This window comes from Heloderma suspectum, chromosome 1 (assembly GCF_057233095.1).
Source record: "Heloderma suspectum isolate Gila_16-S chromosome 1, 16-S_ref, whole genome shotgun sequence".
NCBI lineage: Eukaryota > Metazoa > Chordata > Lepidosauria > Squamata > Helodermatidae > Heloderma > Heloderma suspectum.
Window position 1 is genome coordinate 186,206,675 of NC_139458.1, and position 17,810 is coordinate 186,224,484.

At 43.6% G+C, this 17,810-nt stretch overlaps 1 protein-coding gene across 1 annotated transcript in view; it reads left to right on the forward strand.

Moving 5' to 3' along the window:
• MYO3B (myosin IIIB) overlaps positions 1–17,810 on the forward strand; it is a 331,093-nt gene that overhangs the window by 125,889 nt on the left and 187,394 nt on the right. Inside the window, exons 12-19 of the mRNA XM_084805223.1 lie at positions 855–953; positions 3,146–3,260; positions 4,995–5,121; positions 5,255–5,465; positions 6,209–6,356; positions 7,208–7,361; positions 10,407–10,495; positions 11,694–11,823. Of these exons, the coding sequence (XP_084661349.1) occupies positions 855–953; positions 3,146–3,260; positions 4,995–5,121; positions 5,255–5,465; positions 6,209–6,356; positions 7,208–7,361; positions 10,407–10,495; positions 11,694–11,823 (1,073 nt within the window). The remainder of the gene's footprint in view (positions 1–854; positions 954–3,145; positions 3,261–4,994; positions 5,122–5,254; positions 5,466–6,208; positions 6,357–7,207; positions 7,362–10,406; positions 10,496–11,693; positions 11,824–17,810) is intronic.

Below are 17,810 nucleotides of genomic sequence, written 5' to 3' on the forward strand. Positions count from 1 at the left end.
TGGAAATGCCAGTACAATACTTCCTATGTGTCATCTGGCCACCCCACCCACGCTCCGAGGTCCCGCAGCTAGACAGCTGAAATCAGCTGTCTAGCTGCAAATCCAGGGCAGCTGGAGTGTGGAGGAGACACGCTCCTCCGCGCTCCTCCCGCCCTGCATTGGATCGGCCGTCACCTCCAAGTTCGGAGGTAGCCATCTATCCCCATAGGATTGCTCTCTTAACTGTCAAAAGGGTGCGGAGAATCCATTTACACTGACCATTTGTTAACGTCCATGAAGCAAGTAAATAATTTAAAAGAGCATGCACATCAGTGAATATTAAAGACTTTTCCAGTACAAAATGTTTATGTGGAATAACCTCCTCCCAAAAAGAAGCAACTACTGGACATTGCCAAAACGTGTGTTTAAAAGAAGCATTAGCTGGATTGCACTGCCAGCAATTAGCTAAATTAGACAACCTCTTATTAAAGAGACGTTGCGGTGTCCAATAGACATGAAGCAAAAGCTTTTGCTGAATAAGACATTGGTACTGACGTTTTGTTTTTGCTGCCTGCTGAAACAGGACTTTATTTAAACAGGACTTCTCTCACTGACAAGCCACAGTTTTATTATAATAAGTTGATTTTAAAGCTTTTAATTCTGTTTTTTTTAAAAAAAAAAAACTTGTTAATCGCTTGGGAATTTATTGGATATAGGGTGATAAATAAATATTGTAAATAAATACATAAATAAATAAATTTGGGGTGTGTTTTTTGGTTTCCAGAAAGCATGCTTCCTGAACCTGCCATTCACCGTTTTCCAAGTCACAGCTTATGTTTATATGCTTTATGGTAACTTTTATTTTTCTTTAATAGAGGAGAGAAAAACTTCCATATATTTTATTATATTTATGCTGGCCTTTATCATCAGAAGAAACTTTTTGAATATAAGCTCCCTACAAAAAAGCCTCCCAGGTAACTATTACTAATTTATTTTTTAATGCCAGCCATAATTGGCTATTGATTGGCCCTTGCTTTCAGTGTGATGCTTTAGAATTTGCCTTAATCCTTCCCCATCTCCTAAGGATCCATCCCCTCAAGTACAAAAGTGGATACGGCAGGAATTCTGTTATTTATACATGGTTTAACTACATGAATCAAAAATAAACATAACAGCATCTATTATAATTTTCCCCCTGTCTTGAATGTCATCTGATTTCTAAAATGGTTGATTACAGAGTTAATAGTATGTGTTAGCTTTATGTAAATAAACCCAAATGAATAGTTTTAAATAGGCACATTATTTGGGTAATTCGCATATTAAGCCAAAATTTGCCTTTGAATAGACTAGTTCGTCATCTTTCAAGTAACTGTGCCCCTGCCCCCTCCCCCTTTAACTTTAAGACTGGGCCAAATCTTATCTCATTTTATTGTTTATAAATCCCTCTTTGAAAATAATAGCATCTGGACAATTCACAATTTGCTGGTCATGATGGGTGGTGGAGGAGAGAGGGGGTTGTATCCAATATTTGTTGTTCAGTTGTTCAGTCGTGTCCAACTCTTCGTGACCCCATGGACCATAGCACGCCAGGTTTTCCTGTCCTGCGCTCTCTCCTGGAGCGTGCTCAAGTCCATATTCATTGCATCAGTGATGCTATCTAGCCATCTCATCCTCTGCTATCCCCTTCTCCTTTTGCCTTCAGTCTTTCCCAGCATCAGGGTCTTTTCCAGGGAGTTTTCTCTTCACATTAGGTGGCCAAAATATTTGAGCTTCAGCTTCAGTATCTGTCCTTCCAATGAGCACTCAGGGTTGAATTCCTTTAGGATTGACTGATTTGACCTCCTTAAACTTCCATTTAATTCAATGAATCTGCTCTAAGTATGACTAATATTAGATACAATCCACTGTCTTGAGAAGGAGAGAGTGTATAAAATGTGCACTTTGTACATATGGTGACATTTTGAATCTCTAGTGAGGGCTGCCCCACTTAGTGTTGGAGAAGGAGGTTTCAATCTCATTCCAGATGCAGTACTCTGCTTATCCTATTCCAGAAAATAGTAGCCATTCATTTATATGAAAAAAAGGAAAAAGCATCACTTAGAAACATCATTGATGGCTTTCCCCGGTTTAGTTTCTTGAGGAGATGGGGGGGGGGGCAGAGCAGGCTTTGTCCATCCCCAACTAGTGGTTCTTCAATGTAAACTTGGAAGTGCAGGCATTCACCATGACAGTCCCCATATCCACCCCCTGCTAGGGATGTTAGAGAATTCCGCCACGGATCCCAGGGAGGCCGAATTCCAGTGAATTCGGTCCCCCGGAATCTGTGGCAGAATGGAGCACCCTGCCCCACCACCCCACGAAAGCCCCGCGAAATGGAGCCTACCTGGCTGCAGCTTCGGTGGTGGCAGCGGCAGCTGCTCCGGCAGCAGCTCCGGCAGCTCCAGCTGCTGCGGGGCTGCGGCCGCAAATGGCGGCCGCTACGCTGGCTGCCATTGCGTCCCTGGCAAGCTGTGATAGGCTATGTAAGTATCTACATAGCCTATCACAGCTCAGAGCAGGGACGCAAATGGCGTAGCGGCCGCCATTTGCGTCCCCGCTTTTGCCGTGATACGTAAATATTTACGTAGCCTATCACGGTTCAGTGAAAGGACGCAAATGGCGGCCGCTATGCCAACCGCCATTTGTGTCCGCAGACCTGCCGTGCGGATGCACCCAGCTGGTGGCTCCATGGAGTTGCCGCGGAGCGGATCCGGCTGGGGTAGGATTTCGGGAGGAGGTACGGAGCACCTCCCCCACACCGCGAATGTCACCCTTCGAAAAGGTAAGTGACTTTCGTACATCCCTACCCCCTACAAGGTGAGTCCAAAAATGCAGTTATCTGAGTTGATCCATATCAACAAACCAGTTCTAGCAGTTTTCATCTCCATCAGGCCTCAGCCCAAAAACCATTTTTTCCATTTCATGGATCAGCTCTCCAAGAATTGATGTAACGATAACTGTGGCTGTGTCTCTGAGTGCATGCAAAGTGTTTTTTCTACTGAGTACATCCAGTGAGCTTACACAGATGAGATTATCGAGGAGGATGTCTGGCTCAGTTGGGTTTGCTTTCAGCCTCAGCACCTTTTCAGGAATTATGTACTGATGTCAATTATCCCATTTTATTTAGGTATATCGATAATGACACTGGAAGGGTGATGCATGATATTATTAGTAAAGAATCCTACAGCACACAATTTGAAGCAATCCAACATTGCTTTAGGATCATAGGGTTTACTGATGAGGTAAGTGATGCCTTTTCAATCAGCTGCCAGAAAGATACTGCTTTTGCTTTAAAAAGTAAATTCTCATTTTTGAGTGGCAAATTTAATACAGACTTGTGCTTGTGGAAGAGTTCGCTATATTTCTTCAATATTCGGCTTGCAAGCAAATGTGAGCGGGTGCCAGGCTGAAGCCCAATTCCATTCAGTCAAATCTATATTCACATTTCAAATCATTTTTTGTTGATCTCCACTTTATTAGGAAGGGAGTTTGTCATATCAAGGCGAGAGTAAAACTCCGCCAGCTGATCATGTACCTTTGCTGCTACACTGAATTAGAATAAATGCAAGACGAGAGAAGGAAGGGCAGATAGGTCAGATTGGGCACAGAATCATGTAGTTAGCTCTGAGGCCAGCAAGCCACAATATTAATTATGGGGCAAAAAAAAGGGAAGAATTCCTTATGTCACAATGGAGTACTCTACCAGCCAATTGCATTCCGTCAGGCAACAGAAAATGGCTTCTGATAAACTGATAAACTCAAGATTCTGCCAGACATCACCCATAACCCAACGAGTTCCATCTTGGCTCTGCCCCCCAACCACCAGAATCTGTTGAGGCTCTGCCCCTGGTCTCCCAAACTGCAGGAAATTGTTCCTGCAATTGGCCTGGTTTGGCTACAGCCCACCTGGTTTTGCCATGTGTCTCTGTAGGTCAGGACAGGGGTGCAGAACTTCAGGCCTGGGGGCTAAATCCAGTCTGCCTGAGGTCCTGATCCAGCCTCCAGGTTGCCCTAGATGGCCCCACTCACTTTTGCCCGATCCTTTGGTGGTTTCCCGGCTTTTGCACAGTTCTCCTCCCATTTTAAAAGGTTGAAATGCCTCTCTTAAGGCCTAGTTACTGACAGCAAGAGCTTTATGCTCAAATATACTGGTATTTGGGGCCCCATCCCTTTTGCTTTCAATCCTTCCCACATGTGGAACGCAGCTCCTGACAGCTTCTCCAAAATGGAATTCAACCCTTGAGCTGGAAAAGGTTGAACACCCCTGTTCTAGGTTATGGAAAGTGGGCCTGAAGGTAGTAAGCAATGCAGAGGATCTGGATCTTGCAGGAAAATCTGATGTTAATGCTTTGTGCAGCCTCCTTTGTGTCTGCACTCCCAGCAATTGTAATGCCTCTGGGCAATAAGGCCTTGAGTGTACGTTGTGGTCGTGCTATAAGCTGGATGCATCCAATAGGGTCTATACCGCCAAATGTAGGGTGGCCACTTACGAATCACCAAAAAAGAGGAAACGTGTCACTAAAAAAAGAGGACAAAAGAGGACACTGATTTGCATCAGATTTGCATATGCTAACATATGTGTAGATGCAAATTTGGAAATAATTAGTATAATTTAAACAGAAATACAGTACATTTCACCATAGTGTGGAAGACTATGACCAGGTACCTGTCTGTCTTGCTCATCTGCTGTCCAGGTGCTGTTGATGGGCAACTTGAAGGCCCAGTTCTCCCTTCTGATAGTTATTTATCGTTACACCAGACCTGGACTGGACAGCCCTTCAAAACAGAAGACAGTCCTCTGGCAGCTCTTCAAATAAGAGGACTGTCCTTTGTAAAAGAGGGACACCCTATCACTGCTTCTGGCCCAGACGTTATGTGCAGCTCCCACAGGACAAAACAGTCAGATCCTCTTTCCTTGGAGTGCGTTTGGGCTACAAAATTCTGGCCTTAAAAGTTGCTCTTCCTCTTATTTGCAGGAAGTGCACTCAGTTTATCGAATTCTGGCTGGGATCTTAAACACAGGAAACATTGAATTTGCTGCCATTTCCTCGCAACACCAGACAGATAAAAGTGAAGTGCCCAATGCTGAAGCCTTAGATAATGGTAAGTATTTGCTAAAAAATCTAATTGTGCTTAAAAGTACCTGGAGAATACGCATAAGTAGATCCAGTTTCAAACAAGATGGCTGCCAATGTCAACAGCCTTAATCCCATGACATATCTGTGTGATCTTTCAGCTGCTTCACTGCTGAGTATTGGCTCAGAAGAACTTCAGGAAGCTCTTACCTCACATTGTGTTGTAACACGAGGTGAGACGATTATCCGGACAAACACTGTGGACAAAGCAGCGGACGTGCGCGATGCCATGTCAAAGGCGCTTTATGGACGACTCTTCAGCTGGATCGTAAATCGCATTAACGCCCTGTTGCAGCCTGACAAAAACATATGGCAAGTTAACACATCAATAAACAGTATGGGTGCTGGTGACATCATCCGTGTCCGTATATTTCTTTTTATTTTATAGGAGGATCTTACACTGTTTATTTTAGATAATGCCTCTGTATAGCCTTCATGCTGTGATACTGCATTTTTGTTTCCAGGACATTAACTCCAGTGTTTTCAAAGAGTTGACTGGGATTTAACCAAGTAGGTCAGTGTGGGGTTAAAATCCAATCAACTCCTTGAAAAGACATTTGGGTGTATATTCATCACAAAATGATGTTTTTAAAGTTAGTCTGTTTAAAGGCAGAAAACTGACTGAAGCTCTTTCAGCGATAAGGCTACAGTGTACAAACATATAACATGGTATTCTCACACTTAAATGGTCACTAAATACAACCTAAGCTGGTTTACCTGTGCATATGGAAGCTCAAGTGCTTTGTGGATTACAAGGTTTTCTTCATACATTTCCAGGGCTTGGTTCTGGAACAAGTGTTTATTTTATGTATATCCCAGTTTCCAATAGTTTTCAAAACGGCTTACAAAAAAAAAAAAAAAAAAGATAACAGAAAAACACAATTAAAAATAAAATATAAAACAGGTTCCAAGGCTGAGCTGACAGGTTACAATACTGAGCCTTGAAGAGCCCTGGCTCAGACTAAGGCCTGGTTTTAGAATTTATTTTGGATGACAGTATTACCTTGCTTTCCCAAGGTGGCTCAGTTGTGGGTTGTGTATGTTTTTCCACCTAGCAATGCTGAAAGTGGAATGAATGTTGGGATACTGGATATTTTTGGCTTTGAGAACTTCACGAGGAACTCATTTGAACAGCTGTGCATAAACATTGCAAATGAGCAGATCCAGTTTTATTTCAATCAGCACATCTTTGCACTTGAGCAGGTAAGCTTTCCTTTATTGGAGCTGGTTGCAATGTCTGTAGACTAGATTTAGGGATTGTGAGACAAGTGAATCAGAGAAGGTGATTTTTCTCAAAAAAGCTTTCTTCTTAATTCATCCCCTCCTCTATATGTGGTTATTTGCCACATCTGTGAAAATAAATGTTTTTACCTCATGGGACTCCATTCAGGAAAAAACGTACAGGGAAAGCAATATGGTGACTTTTACTGACATTGGACTTAACCATTCAGGTTTGGCATCCTTGTAAGATATTTCACATAAGTGTTTGTGAAAACAGTATGCCATTACTGGCAACCCTCTTACACAAATCTTCTGCAAAGCACAAAAATAATAACTTTGATTATATGAGCATCAAGAAGAAAAACAAGTGAAGTTGCGTTTAAAAAGGTGACATTTCCTTCAGTTAAACATCTGAGAAAATATGCTTTGCAAGTGGTTTCCCTCACTCTATTATCACCTTTACAAGTATATTATCAGAGCTGGCCCTACCATTAGACTGTGTGAGGCAGCCACCTCAGGCAGCAGATTGGAGGACATTGGCAACAGGGTGTTGGAGGGCAGAGGTGTGAATGCCATGTGGCTTGGCTTGCACCCCTGAGCTAGCATGTAGAGGATGCTGTTCTATCACCAGTGTTGAAGTAAGACTCAATTGCCAGTGTGGTTTGGTTCGTCCATACATGGAGTGGGGTGGGGGCAGGGTGCCATCTTGTCCTTCACCTCATATTTGTCTTAGTCCAGCCCTATGTTTCATACTGGGTAAGAATAGATTGCTTGCTGTGACAGAATATCCTTATGGTGATCTTTAAATCTTGTCGGCTCTCCTAATGGTTTAGATGGAATATCAGAATGAAGGAATTGATGCTCCTATGGTTGACTATGAAGACAACAGGCCACTCCTAGATACGTTCCTCCAGAAACCAATGGGGCTACTTTCTCTGCTTGATGAAGAAAGCCGATTTCCCCAGGCAACGGACCTTACTTTAGTTGGTATGACCTGTCCAGAAACTCCAAACTGTAACCACATATATACTCAGAAGGAAAATGCAAGAGTTCCCGGAATATATTTGTTGTTGTTCAGTCGTTAAGTCGTGTCCGACCCTTTGTGACCCCATGGACCATAGCATGCCAGGCCTTCCTGTCCTCCGCTCTCTCCCGGAGTGTGCTCAAGTTCATATTCATTGCATCGGTGATGCTATCTAGCCATCTCATCCTCTGCCGTCCCCTTCTCCTTTTGCCTTCAATCTTTCCCACCATCAGGGTCTTTTCCAGTGAGTTTTCTCTTCACATTAAGTGGTCAAAATATTTGTGCTTCAGCTTCGGTATCTGTCCTTCCAATGAGCAGTCAGGGTTGATTTCCTTTAGGATTGACTGATTTGACCTCATTGTTTTAACTCAAGACTACGCACTTAATATCTGGGGTGTGTGGTCAATCTATTGGGCAGTGTCCAGTGCTGTCAATCCACCAACTCTAAACACATTGCACTAGTGGGAAAGACCCTTCTATGAGCAATTTTGGAATGTCCCATTCTGGAAGCGATCATTTTGGCTAGTTTCCAGTTGCACTAGCCAGTGCTAGCTTCCCATTGTACTAGCGGTCATTCCTGCTAGCACAGCTTCAATACTTCCCATTAAGTTCTCTCGTGTTCTTTATAAGCTGTGTTGATTGGAATTCATTGTTCACTGTTCACTGTTTTGAGTTATTATTAATTGATGGGCTCTATTATCTACCATGAGTGTTGTGAATTTTGGGTCCATCTTGCTCTGACATAGGTACTTCTGGCATCATTGACTTGAAACCTAACCTCCATTCTATGAACAGAACAGTGCTGCCCTCATGGAATGGGACTTTCCTCCCTCTCCCTTCCCTCTGCAGCCCCCTTGTGCCCACCAAAGATGGGTTGGGGGAACCATCTAGAACAGAATGGCATGTGGTGTAAGGGGCTTCAGCAGGAAGAGAGAATCGCCCAAAATTGGGGAAAGCCCCACCCCCATAGAATTGCATTCTGCTTATACAACAGCACCTTTGGATTGAAGACATTATCTCTAACTGGCCCATTGCATGGGAAATGAGTTCAAGAAAAAGCATAGGACAATTCATGTAGCCATAATTCAGATTGATGCCGTCTTGTGGGCTCAATGGCTGTTTATCGCAGCATCCAGAAGAATTTTAGAAAATTAGCATATTCTAGGGATCTTGCATCTTCTGAGCTTACAATATCCTGGCAGTTTTGCAACCATTTCTGAATGATAACAGTGGGTCACCTTGTGGTGACTCCTCCAATTCAAAATTGGTTGAGAGATCCAGTAATGGAATCATGCGAGCGCGTAGCACAGAGATTTTTGGCTACTCGTTTACTCCACTGGCTTAGGCTGCCTTCCTTCTGCCTAAACAGAAACTGTTTATTGTTACTCATCTTGTGCCAGCTGGTCAAACACTGGGAATTTGCACAAGCCACCTTAGACATCTGCTCATACTGGAACCACAATTTCAGTTTTCTGATTAGACAGACTTCCTGTTCCAGTGGTGATAACAGGGTAAATAGAATGTGGCGCTATTTCAGGTACTGGCCAAGCTGAGATCTTCTGCCTTATTCTACATATGCTGGTCAGTAAACTGTTATCCTAAACCTAATTGCATATCTAAAACAAAATAACTGTAACCAATGAAGTGTAGAATAAAATAATAAAGTTACAAAATGTGACAAAATTAAGCTGATCTAATAATAAAATTAGAGGTTTGTCTCAATGTTGGAAACATTCCGTCATTCTAAACCTTAGAGTATTTTTTCTCTCTCCTTCCATAAACTGAGGTCTTTGTGCAACTACTGTAGCCTAGTGGTTAAGGGCGCAATCCTATTGAGATAGTCAGTAGCCTCTAATTTTGGAGGCTTCCAACTATCCAATGCAGGGCAGATGGAGCACAGAGGGTAGCATCTAGCTCTCTCCTCCGTGCCCTGCCCACCCTGCATTTGTAGCTAGATGCGCTTTTTCATATGTCTAGCCACAGCTTCGGGGAGGGAACAGGCCTGGGGACCCAATAGGGAAGCTGCCTAAGCAGCTTCTGCAGTCTCCTCCCCTCTCTGCCTCCGGGACCACCCCCTTTATCCTGTCTCCATGCTGTATTTCCAAATGCGGAGATGGCAGTCGCATGGAAAGAACTGTGCCAGGGGCAGGTGGGGCAGGTGGGGAGAGTGGTTTCTGGAAACTGAGGTTGGACGACCTCAGTTTCCAGAAACCAAAAAATCCTATGGCTGTCTAGACGGTGTCTAGCGGCCATAGGATTGCTATCTAAGAGACTGAAATGTGAACCAGGAAATCTCCAATTCCAGTTTCACTTTTGACATGTACTCACTAGGTGGCCTTAGTGGGAAGCCACTCTTGGTCTCTGCCTGTCCCCCTTCCCACCCCACCATCAGCACTGTGGGAATAAATGTACTGACCTACCTACCTATTGCAGATAGGCATAAATAGCTTGTGTGATGAAGTCTGCCATCATACCCTCTCCAAACTATCCAGAGACTTCATGCTAGGCCCTCAAAAGCTGGGATCTGTCCCCTGGCTCCACCAGACTAGGAGGAAATTCCTAGGCCACATAAGTTTTAGCATGTGTAAGACTTGTAGGTGAGCTGTAGGGCTGTAAGTAGTTTTAGACAGAAGTCCTAAATGTGGCAACTTTATATTGTAACATAATAAGTGAACCAAAATAAGATAATTATCAGAAATCCCTGCTGGCAATCCTCCCACAGTTTCCCACAGATAGCTACAAAATGGTAGGAGGTTGACAGAAATGCAAGGGGGAAAGTGACTTACCTTTTTGTTTTGCTGGTCTAATTCCCTCTTAAAGTAACAGAAAGGAAGAACAAAAGAGACGTGAGAGATATTGAAGAAGTAATGTAGGCTGCCACCGTTACTGTGGGGAAAACAACACTTTCCATTCTGATTATGTGGTCAAGAAGCAGCCATAATAGGCAAGGATTATCTGCGGTCCAAAGAATGGGACATAAATGATGTTTTCTCTTCTTAAATGATTAGATAAATTTGAAGATAATTTACGATGCAAGTACTTCTGGAGACCCAAACGAGTGGAATTGAGTTTTGGCATTCAGCACTATGCTGGAAAGGTAAGAAGTTATATAACTTGTATTAAATCCAAATGTAGTAAAGGATCCGTTTCAATTTCTTTCAGATTTAATGTTTTAAATGTGCTTGTATTTCAAGATCTAGATAGGGGTTATATACAGTACAACATCATGCTAGTGGAAGTCTGAAGGGGCAACAGGACTTTTCTTCCTGTCTCCTCTCCTCTGCAGGTCTCCATGTTGCTTGAAAATTTGCTCCAGAAAATCAGCCCTCTGGAGCAGATTTTGAGGATGCAGTGCTGTATGTGTGGGGGGAATTGCTCCCTTCCTGGTTCTGCTGAAGAAATCAAGAATTAGGAACTGTTTCCGTTTGTGGAATGTGCCAACAACCAAACAAAGACAAGGTTCCCAATAAACTAATACAAACCAAAACACTCCAAGTGCAAGGAACCAAAGAGTGATGCACTGGACCAGTAATTGACTTTTTATACAAAATTTATAATATGAAATGGTACACTTCAACTTTGAAATAGTCAAATGAACAGTCAATAGATTTTCAAAAACAACAGTATCAGTAAAGGTCTTAACAATCAGTTTCACAAAAGAGTTATACCAGGCAATCTACAGTTGTATCTGGCAGTCTACAAATTTTCAAACACACCAGTTGTATCTGGCAGTTTACTACTCTACTATGGACCCCTGGTGAGATTCCGTTTCGAACAGGAAGTCTTCCTCAGGTATCCAGATAAACATAACTCATAACAGTTTATAATAATTTACAAAACACATGACAGTTTGTAAGGACTGATAGTTCTGGAAAAACAACTGAACATTCCTAAATGACTGAATTGTCAACAGTCTGTTGGTTGGTAAGGCAAAATAGCCTATTTTGGGTGGGATAATCCCTCTTGTTTCTTCAGCTCACCCTTCCCAAAAAGTCAATACTCCTACAACCAGTCGCAGACACAGTGGTCATAAACGGTCAATTACTGGTCCAGTGCATTGTTGTTTGTATCCTTTTGTGGAATGACACATCGGATACAACCAACTGTGTTTTAAAATGCACAATGCAACAGTTCGATCTCCGCTGACCAATGGAGTGACACAGGGTTAGACCGTGAACTTCTGGCGTCCTCCATCCATTTGCTCTTATGAACACAGCTGGCCCTATAGAGCAACTGTCCTAATTCTTGGTTTTCAATCTAAAGCAGGATTTTGTAATGGCCTGTTTCATTTGTAGGTACAGTATGATGCTTATGGCTTCCTCGAGAAGAACAGAGACACTCTTCCTGCTGACATAGTGGTGGTGCTGAGGACTTCAGAGAACAAACTTCTTCAGCAGCTTTTCTCAAGCCCTTTAACCAAAACAGGTACTCTTCATCTGTGAAGCAATTATGATGCTATTCCTATAGCTCAGAGGTGGGGACCCTCAGGCCCTGGGGCCAAATCCACCCCATTGGGATTTTGGGGTCCAGTCTGGCCCTCTGGGGTTCCCCAGGTGGCCATGCCCACTTATGCTAGCCCCATCCCTTTTCCCCCAACCACCGATCATTGGATGGTTTCATGGGAACATAGGAAGCTGCCTTATACTGAGTCAGACCCTGGTCCATCTAGCCCAGTATTGTCAACACTGAGTGGCAGTAATGGCTCTCCAGGGTTTCAGGCAGGATTCTTTCCTCACCCTACCTGGAGAAGCCAGGAATCGAACCTGGGACCTTCTGCATGCAAAGCCTGCGCTCTATCACACTGAGCTATGGCCCCTCAAGCTGTTTTCCCAGCTTTGGGGCAGTTTTCCCCCCATTCTAAGCCTCTCCTAAGGCTTACTTAATGGCAGTAAGACCTTTAAACTAAAATATGCTGGTCTGTTTTGTATTTTTGGCCTCACCCAGTTTATCTTCAGCCCCACCCACCACTGGAACGCGGCCCCCAAGAGCTTCTCCAAAACCGAATTTGGCCCTCAGGCTGAAAGAGGTTCCCCACTGCTGCTGTAGCTAAGTAAGCTTCCTGCACGGAAGTTGCAGAAAGTTCAGAAAGTTGCTTGGAATGTAAAATGTGCCATGTCTTCAAATAAACTACACTGTTTTCATCCACATGGTTTATGGAGAACAATTTATGAGGAGGAACAGTAATTAATTCTTGGTCTGCTTGCTATGCTCTCTCCACAGCTTATTAGGCCTATGTTTATGACAACTCTTAAACCACAGGTATAGAATTTACCACTGGAAATGCACTTACCGAAGTAGGTAAGCTTGCAATGATAAAGTACATGCGGCTGTTAGCATAGCATTTTTCACCCCAGAACTTAGGGGGAAAACAAGAATGGCTACAGTGCTAAGAAGAAAAAAAAGTGGTGCAAATGGTACAGTAGTTAAATAGCTCCAAAAAAGTGAATGTGTTTGGAATGAGAGATGGATGTTTCACAAAGTTGGCATGAACTATGCAGACTCAGTTAATAACAACAACAACAAAGTTACAGCAGCTCCCAGCTAGGCCTTTGCCCATTCAGGGATGAACAGGCAAAGTGAGTGAGATTCTGGGCTAACACCTCTAGCCAGGAATTGTGGCAACTCACTAACCAATCATAGGGCAACTCTACACCAGCCTAAAATCCTGCATTTAAAATGGGGCTTTCTGCTTCTGTTTTAAATGCAGCATCACCACTGACTCCATTTACGTGCACTTCCTTCCCCCTCGCCCCTTCTCCACGTATCTGAGTCTTCCACTGTCTTTCATTGATCTCGCTCTGCTTCTTGCCACTTTAACTCTTTTCACGGAGGAAACTGAAGCGGAACACAACTGAGTAATTTGATCGCTCATTATCTGTGATCTATTTAAAAATGGAACAAAGGGCATTTAGTGCAGGAGGGTCACGGCGTCATTTAAAGAGCCCACAAACTTCCATGAAGCAGCAATCTCAATTGCAGGATAAAAGCTCTGTGTGATGAAGCCCATAGAATAGAATCAGAGAATAGTAGGGTTGGAAGGGGCCTATAAGACCACTGAGTCCAACCCCTGGCTAGCATCTTCAGTTGTGGCGCTCATATCCTTTGAATGCATACACAAATGAATCATTTTCATATAATGCAATTAATTATACGAAAAATAATTTGTCAATTCACATCTGTGTCAGGAACCTCTTGGAATGTGTGTTCCTGATTGATATATTGAGCTGTTTCAGGCATGGACGTGAAGGGGAAGCCCTTCTTTGTAAGTGTGCCAAAATTTCCTGTGGAGCTTTGGACTGGGCGGCAAGCTTCTGAAAAACTTATCATGTAAAGATAGCCTGTACATATGCTTACTGCTGGATGCAAGAGGAGCCTGTCAGTAGCCACAGCCTGAAAGAAAAATAGTTTGTTTCACTGTAAAAGGCCTATCTGTGGCATAGTGGTGATGATGTGCTGTACTTGTAAAAATACATGATGGCTCTTAGGTCTGACATGACATTATTTCAATGAGTTGAAGAGACTTCTGGTAAATTGTTTATGGTTTAAAAATTGTCACAGAAGGAAGCCCTATCAAGTATCAAAAGAAACATTATGATTATGAAGGGAAAGTATCTTTAATGGACACTCCCGAGGTCGCTGTTCAGAAGATATCATAAGAAAGGGATGGGAAGCGTGTGGACCTGCAGGTTTGTTGGACTGCAACTCCCATCAGCCCTAGCCAGCATAGCTAATAGTGAGGGATGATAGGAGTTGCAGTCCAACAACATCTGGAGGGCCACAAGTTGCCATAAGAGATTGACAACACACTCTTGGAAATGGCTCACCAGCATTTTCCTAGGCCCACTTTGGAATATACTCTCCTCTGTGTTCTCTGTATGCATGTTTGTGGATTGTGAGCATAGCTGCCCCTCCTTGGACATCCCCAGACATCCATTACGCATGGGTATAATGTTTGAATAGAAAGTGCACGCACAAAATCCGATGCACAGGAGTTCAAACTGCATGGTGGATTCCTACCCCATGCAGGAATCAACCATCTGGTTTGGGCCTCCACATGTTGGATTTCATGTGCCGACACCATATCCAGATGTTATGCCAATCCATGAACATCCAGTAACATTATAGTTGGGACAGATGCACTTGGTGGATGGGGCAGGAAGATGCAATCTCACTTCGCTACCACACACAGGGAGGAGGCAAGCCTATGGGGTGGGGAGCAGTGACGAGATGTTGGAAGACAGAGCTGTGTCATGCCATGTGGCCTGCATTGCACTTTCTAAGCTAGCCTGCTGTTTTGGGTGCAGTGGAGGACATTATCCCATTGCTAGTACTGAAGTAAGACTCAGTTGCTAGTTTTGTTGGCTTCTGTACATGGAATGGCAGGGGTGCCATCTTGCCCTGAACCTCAGGAAGTAAAATGTCTTGGGCCAGCACTGGGAAAAGGTAGGAGAGAGTATTGTCTGAACCAGGCCTGAGACTTCATAGGCCACCCTTAAGTGCCATGGTTGAGACCTTCAGTGCTCTGAAACTCCACTGACAACAGGGGGATGGTGTGGAGGGGGGAGAATGCAATGATCAGTTTGGGCAGGGTAGACAGCTACCTGTTATACTATTTCCTATCTAGACTTTGGGGGCTGCTTTTGAAATTGTGGCTTGCAGGGTTATTTTTAAATTATTTCCAGATGTTGTATAAAGCCTGTGGTTAACTTGAAGGGCTTGTAGTACTTGCGGTGTGAAGCAGAAAATCGACCATCAATCCCTGAGTGCAAAGCAGATTTCTTGTAGAAAGGTTGTAGACAAAAATTGAATCCAAAACGACAAGTAAGTCTCAACTGTTCCAGTGAAATCATTACATGTACTGCAGAACTCCAAACTACACATAATATGACTGAATCAACTCAGATGTTTTTGAGCTCTGATGTAATGAAACTGAACCAGTTCAGTCTTGCTTGTGTGTTTGGATTCAAATTTTCTCCAGTTGAAGAACTGGTATAGCTTGGAATGAACTAGGCTTGTTAACCATACTTTCCTGCAATCAATCTGCTTTGTACTCAGTGTTAGACCGCTGGTTGTTTGCTTTGTATAGCCTTTTGTTGGATGACAACCAGTAGTGTAGTGGCAAATTCAGAAGTGCAGGGTCCCTTTGTGACAGTGGCAGCCATGTCCTCTCACAGCCACGCCCCCTTCTAAGATTGTACAACCTTGTAAGATATACAGCCTTCAACTGGGATCCAGAAACAGTGCAGCTGAGAGTAAGGCAGTGGTATTTCAATTGGATGTCTGAGAAAAAATGCAGGGGTTTTAAAATCTTTTTCACTCACTCACTCAGACACAAACATTTTATGTTTTCAAAATATAATACTCTATGGAAACATCACCCTCTCAACTCAGCTGTTATGGACAGATCCCTTGTAATTTAAACAGCCCCCTTGCACACTCCCTTAGTGCCCCAATGTTACCCATTAGCCTTCCCTAAGCTTCTTCATTATATCTCCCCCCTCCCACTCCAGCAGAAACATCCACACACCCAGCTGAATTGAACCACACACACACACACACACACACACACACACACGGTGGTGTAGTGGTAAATTTGGAAATGCAGGAGCTCATTGTGACAATCTCCAAGGGCAGTCCAGAAATTTCAGGCAGCTGTGTCGATCCATATCAACAAACCAGTTCTAGGCATTTTCATCTCCACCAGGAGCACATCTTTGATAAAGCGAATAGGTCTTAATTGCCCATCCCAGACCAAGTCATCCAAAATAGTTTGCATTCCAACATGGAACAATATATTGTTGCTTGGAAAATTCATCCCCCTTACAGCTTCAGTGGGGATCGCAGCTAAGCTCAGAGGGAACAGGGAATTCTGAGGGGGGTGGCAGATGACATCAGAGTCCCTGCTAATGAAAAAGTGTCAGGGCTGCGTCCCTGCGAGCCCTGCTTCCACTACACCACTGATGACGACTAGTACTTTCATAGGGTTCCAAACCTATTACATTTTTAAAGAAGTTGATTAGCAAAAAATGGTACCACTTCTTAGTTTGAGAGTATTTAGGAGGTATTGCAACTTGTCTCAAATAATTAACTCAAATATATAATGGGGAACGCAGTAAGGGATGGGAGAGGAGAAGCCTGCAGGATAAATTTTGGGGATTAATTTGTCCCCTTCACTGGAAATTTGGGACCAAATTTTCCATATAATGGCCCTGCATCTGGATTGTCTGAACTGGGGGCGGGAGATGAGTGTGAGAGAGGGAGGGGTGGGAGGGTGGGGTCTCCTTCACTGTGGTAACCTTAGGCAAAAGGTTGATGGTTTGCCAAAATGACTTTATCAGCATGCACTAAAAGTTTTGTGAAGACTACAGCTATTATTATTATTGTTACTACTACTACTACTATTATTATTATTATTATTACATTTATATCCCACCTTTTTTTCTTCTTGCAAGGAAACCAAGGTGGCTTACATGGTCCTCTTCCTCCACTTCATTTTTTCCTCACAGCAATCCTGTGAGGTAGATTAGGCTGATAGTCAGTGACTGGCCCAAAGTCACCCAGTGAGCTCCATGGCTGAGTTGGAACTAAAACCTGGGTCTCCCGTGTCCCAGTCCAACATCTAACCACTATACCACACTGGCTCTCTCACTGTATAGTGCAGGTTCTAACAATCTACACCCTGCAAAACTTACCTTTGGGGCAAGGGAATCGAGGAGCATCCAGTTGCCTCTGTACAAACCACACCCTGCATGGAAGCCCTGGTGCTCTCCAGATGTGTTGGATTGCAACTCCCATCATTCTCGGCCAGCATGGCTATGCTGGCTGGGAATGATGGAAATGTCCAACACATCCAGAGGGCATCAGGCTGGGGAAGGCTGCCCTAGATGCTCCAAAGCTTTCATGGTACATTCAAGGTCACACCGCATCATGGGAGGTTTAGTTCTCAAAGGCATAACATCCTGGATATCCTGGTTCATGCACAGGAGCTTAAATTGTCCTGCACTTTAGGTTGAGCCACCCTGCTATCCTGACCCTATGATGACTTCTCAGAGGGAGCAGGGAGGACTTGGTCTATGCAGTGCTTGTTGCCTCTGGGCTGTGGTGCGCTTGGAGACCTTTAGTGAGAGCGGTTTTCCGAATTCAGCAGAGTCCAAAGCTGAATTCAGTGAGCCCTCCCCAAATCCTCTGGCAGGCTTTGAGTAGGCAGAACCCTCCCGAAATTCAGCCAGAATTCATCCTTGGGCAGAATTCACCATCACAGCAGAAGCAAATTTTTACCCTTTTATGCATGCTTAAGCCTAATAGGACTAGCTGCATATATTACGGAGTGTAGGGTTTCACAGGGTTATTGTTAAGAAAATCTTAACTGCATTTTCCAGATTAAGAGATGCTTGCAACTCTTTTATTTTAAT